This window comes from Pelodiscus sinensis, chromosome 21 (assembly GCF_049634645.1).
Source record: "Pelodiscus sinensis isolate JC-2024 chromosome 21, ASM4963464v1, whole genome shotgun sequence".
NCBI lineage: Eukaryota > Metazoa > Chordata > Testudines > Trionychidae > Pelodiscus > Pelodiscus sinensis.
Genome location: NC_134731.1, coordinates 872,700 through 877,702, shown reverse-complemented (window position 1 = coordinate 877,702; position 5,003 = coordinate 872,700). Strand labels below are relative to the sequence as shown.

Here is a 5,003-nt window from a genome sequence, read left to right as displayed (position 1 = left end):
GTGAGGGGGGGCTAGTGCGCGGGGCGGGGCGGGGCGAGGTTTCGGGGTGCCCGTGCAATGGGTGGGGGTTGCGGGGCCCCCCCCCGGGATGGGCGAGGGCGGGGCGCCCCCCCGGGATGGGCGGGGGCGGGGCGGGGTTGCGGGGGGCCCCCCCCCGGGATGGGCGGGGTTGCGGGCCCCCCCCCGGGATGGGCGGGGGCGGGGCGGGGTTGCGGGGGGCCCCCCCCCGGGATGGGCGGGGGTGCGGGGGGGCCCCCCCGGGATGGGCGGGGGTGCGGGGGGGCCCCCCCCCGGGATGGGCGGGGGTGCGGGCCGGCCCCCCCCCGGGATGGGCGGGGTTGCGGGCCCCCCCCGGGATGGGCGGGGTTGCGGGGGGGCCCCCCCCCCGGGATGGGCGGGGTTGCGGGGTGCACCATGCGCTGAGACGAGGGGGACAGTCCCCGGGCCGGTGTGGACTGGGGGAGTCCGTCCTGTTGGCCCCGTGGAGCGGGGAGGGGAGCGCAGGCTGCTGAGGACTGTGACTAATCTCCCCTCCCCCAGCTGTCTCCGGAGCACCCCGGGGGGGGGGCAATGTTGGGGTGTGCCAGAGAGAATTCTGAAGTCCTTGAATAAGTTACAGTCTGTAGGAAGTAGAACTACTTTCAGCATCTCCATAGACTGCCTGAAAGGGCTCAACAGGCTACTGTGTGAGAAATGATGAACTAGCAACTTGGCCTGTTACTTCCCATAAAGTCCAGGGATTTCTTAGGTGAAACACGTCTCTCAGCACATAGTCTTGCCCTTTTCCTTGTACCAGCAGTGTGATTCCTTCTACAGTGAACAGAACTTTTCAGGATGTTCACATTGCTGGCATACTATCTACGTTTGATTTAGCACTTTGGGAGCCGTTTATTATAATTAGTCTAGTTATTTATTTGCTAATCTCCCTGGTTACAAAGTTTAAAGAAAATCATTTCCAATCAAAAGGATTAAATCCTCTATCTTCCTTTACAGGCCATAATGCAGGGAGAGAATAATTTAAGACCTGTTCTCCAAGTCATTGTGAGTATTCCTTCAAATGTCCTCTTACTCGTGTGACCTGTAGCTTAATGTACTTGTAAGTGTATGTGCCGTTTTACAAATCCATAAAGACAAGGTACCTAACCTGGCAACCATTAAGTTTAACTGGTTAAATGATTTGACAGAAGTGGGTGAGCTGGAGAGGACCCTGCACTGTGGGCTGAGACTTCCAACCCCGCTCTTGGCTGTCAGCTCCCAATCTGGGCTCGCAGGCTGGGAATCTGCAGCATCACAAGGGGTGGAAGCAGCAGCCTTGTGCAGGGCTGGAAGTGGCAGGCTCCTTCCCCTCCCTCCCCACCACTTCTAGCTCCGTTTGAGCTGCCAAAGAAGTGAAAGTCTTGTAGGTGAGTAGACCAGTACTAGCAACTTGTACTTGAAAGGCTCATTGGCATGAATCTGCACAAGCATGTTTTAGTCAGTCTGAGAGAGGCTTTAATTGAATGTCATCTATCTTAGTTTTCTGTTTTATGAGTAAGCTCTCCAGAACAGGTGTCAGCTCTTCGTTGTTTCTAATGTATGCCTGTAAAATCAGATCAGGGCTAAGAATTCAAGTTTTTCCTTCTAGAACATCCGAGCCATCGCCACAGGAAATGGGCCACCTCGTTACCGTGTGCTGATGAGCGATGGGGTGAACACACTCTCCTGTAAGTTATGCATTGTCACAAGAATTTACAAGTACATGGCTAATAATTAGACCCAATGGTCAGAATTAATGACAGTGGTATTTGCTGCTGAACTGAGTTCCAGAATGTGAATGGTATAGAATTTATTTTGATGTTGGAATCTGTAACTGTATTTTATCTTATAAATAAACTCCAGCTTTTCTGAGTTGTTGCAGTGTGTCCAAGAATTTGTTTATTATAGAGAACAGCTCAATTCTATGGAATGGTGATTAGCGACTATCTTAATAATGGTGGTCTGGGTGGATTGATTTAAATCAAGGTGATTTGAGTCATGAATTTAAATCAAGTTATCAAAGAAGCTTAGATTTAATGTGCTTAGAGTGCACTTAATTTTGGAGTAAACCCCAAATTTTGGAGTAAGCCCGGATTGAACTCACTGGCCCCTCTGGGGTTCTCTTGGAAAAGATAAGTTATGCTGAAGAAAAATAGGTAATTATGATCTGGACCATGATGTTCCAAAATGAGAGGCATGTATTTTGTAATATCTGATAAGAAAATGACAGTCAGTGGCAACTGGCAACTCTAGATTTCTTTTACTGTAGCTTTCTATATTGTATACTTGAATGACAGATTCTAATCCTGGTTAACTAATTAAAAACAAGCTATAAGGATTAGCTAAGAGAATTTTTTTTTCAGCAAAATGTAATACAGCAAACAGCTTGGGAATTTACTTGTCAAATCACACACTAAAAGGCATAGAGTCTTGATGAATGATGTATTTCAAAGTGAATTATTTAAATTACTAACTGTGGATACCACTTAGATCTTCATCTTTATCTTTTAGAAGATGTATCCACATCTTCATCTACATCATTTTCTCCCAATAAGCAGTTTTCCTTATTAGTTTTGTTCTTGCAACTAGACCCTGCATCGTCATGTTGCGCTACTTCCACTTGACAAGTTTTTCTTTTTTACCCGGGGAACGAATTTCTTCAAAATATTCCTGATAGGGTGTGTCTGATGCCCAGAAGCCATGATGCATTTTCTGTGGCAAATGTGGGGGAATATAGAAAGCTCTGTGTTCTGTTCTCAGACTTTAGAGAGTTAATATGTAATTTATGTTTGGGATATAGTCACACTTTCTCGTTTGTGATTGCACTGGTTTGTGTAAGATTAACTGTGCAGGCCATCAACCTATGCAGGACCAGTTTTTTGAATAGAGTGACTGTAGTTAGCTATAATTGCCATCCTTTCAGGGATGCATATGCTGGTTGTTTTACTGTTTTTCTTCTGTATGTATGTATTTTTATTTATTTATTTAATTTATTTATGCAGCGTTCATGCTGGCTACACAGCTGAATTCTCTAATTGAAGAAAAGCGCTTGTCTGCCCACTGTATCTGCCAGATTAACAGATACATCGTTAACAGCCTGAAGGATGGCAGGTATTCATGTATATTTAGATATGTGCACACAAATGCATTTGTATTAGTGGATGTTGCTGCATCTCACATGAATGAGAGATGAAGTGCTGCTGTTTTGAAATTATTAAAAGGCAGGGCTCGATGATCGCGGTGAAAACCACTCGTCAGCCCTGCACCACACATGCGTGAGACCTGCACTGCGCATGCGCGGACCGCCAGTGAACGGGGCAACTGGCTGAAATCTACTCGCCACAGGCGAATAGATAATCGTGTTTGTCGAGCCCTGTTAATAGGCGTAGCCATTGGAGGTGTTTGGTGCATGAGGGAGGAGGCATGTGGTTCTTCTGACATATTAGGGGTGTAGAACTCTTGGGTCAGTGGCCACTAACCGACAGAAAAATCATTTGGGGGCTACACACAAGTGAGAAGCAAAATCAACAACTCCCTGCCCCCAACCCTCACTGACCTGGTCCCCAAGTGAGGCGAGAAAAAATTCTCACAAATGTGGCCCCCAGCTAAGGAAGACACGCCCCTCAAGTTCCGAAGCCACTCCCCTCAAGTTCCAGCCCCATGGCGGGGAGGGGGAAGTGCCGAGGCTCAGGGTTTACCCCCAGGGTTGGATTAACATTTCTGGAGGCCAGAGGCCAGTGCATTTTTTGGCACCCCCCCAAAGCTCTGGGATGGAGCCAAAATGGGTTCAGTGTGCGGGAGAGGGCTGCCAGGAGCAGCCTGGAGGCGGTGGTGGTGAGGCTTTGATGTGGGGGTGGGGGGTGAGAGTGTGGCATCTGACGCGGGGGGGGGGGGGGGCAGGGATAGGAGCACGTACCTGGTGCACCTTGTGGAGGCAGGTGGCTCCATGCGGCTCTGCCCACTAAAGGGGGAGGAAGTGGCTCTGTGAGCTGCAGGGAAACATTCCCTCCTGCCCCCCCCCCCAATTCCCGGACAATGGGAGTGACAAGGGACTGTGCCTGCAAGGAGTGCTTCCCTGCAGCATTCAGAGCTGTTTCCTGCCCCTGCCAGACAGTCTGTGGGCCCAATGCAGCCTTGATCTTGGCTGCAGAGCTAACGGTCCCCTCTTCAGTGGGTAGCTGGTCCTGACACTCTAGCCACAGTGGCCCCTGTGTAGCTGGAGCACCAGCGTCAGTTCACACTGATGGCCGGGAGGGGACAAGGGAGGGAAACCCCAAGCCTTCGGGTTCCCCACCGTTGCATTATGTCATTGTGATGGCTGTTTGAGGGCAGCAGAGAGAAATGTTGCTGTATGTGGCTGCAGTATGCATAGTTGCAGATATTAGTGTGTGTAGCAATTAAATGGAAATAACTAGATAAAATGCATTCAGCTGCTTAATTGTTGCATCTCGATCGCTGAAAATTACTTGCAAAATTACTTGTTGGAGGAGGGGGTGAATGAGGACATGCTCAGCTGACAATTGTTTTTGTGTTAAGATGGTAAAGTACTTCAACTTTCTATTGCAAATTAAGGTAGAGCACAGTCTTGAAGGTTTGTTACATGCATGAATGTGTAACTGTGTGAACTTTCGCTATCACTGACCTTCTCCCCAATCCAACTTTCCTGTTTGCTACTCACTTTCATTTAGTCTTATACCATTTGGAGCAGAGTTGTAAGGAATCTAGCACATTTTTTATGCTTCTACAATAATGTTTACTGTATCATTCAGATTGATTCAATACAGAGAAAAGGAGATACCAACTTGCCAGTTCTATCGGAATTTACTAAATGGTTAACTCTGGTTGATGATGGATTGTTTTTTCTTGACCGTGCTTTCTCAGGGAACCTGCATTTTCTAGTGATTGTGGTGCCTGTGTTTGTTAAAAAAACAAAAACAAACAAAACTCATTTCCAGACTGGGATCCCTCACAGGTGTCTGGGAAGATGT

The 5,003-nt window shown here is 48.2% G+C and overlaps 1 protein-coding gene across 1 annotated transcript in view; it reads left to right on the top strand.

The window, feature by feature from the left end:
* Positions 1-5,003, top strand: part of RPA1 (replication protein A1) — a 32,685-nt gene that overhangs the window by 237 nt on the left and 27,445 nt on the right. The window contains exons 2-4 of the mRNA XM_075904474.1: positions 994-1,041; positions 1,625-1,703; positions 3,018-3,126. Coding sequence (XP_075760589.1) covers positions 994-1,041; positions 1,625-1,703; positions 3,018-3,126 — 236 coding nt within the window. The remainder of the gene's footprint in view (positions 1-993; positions 1,042-1,624; positions 1,704-3,017; positions 3,127-5,003) is intronic.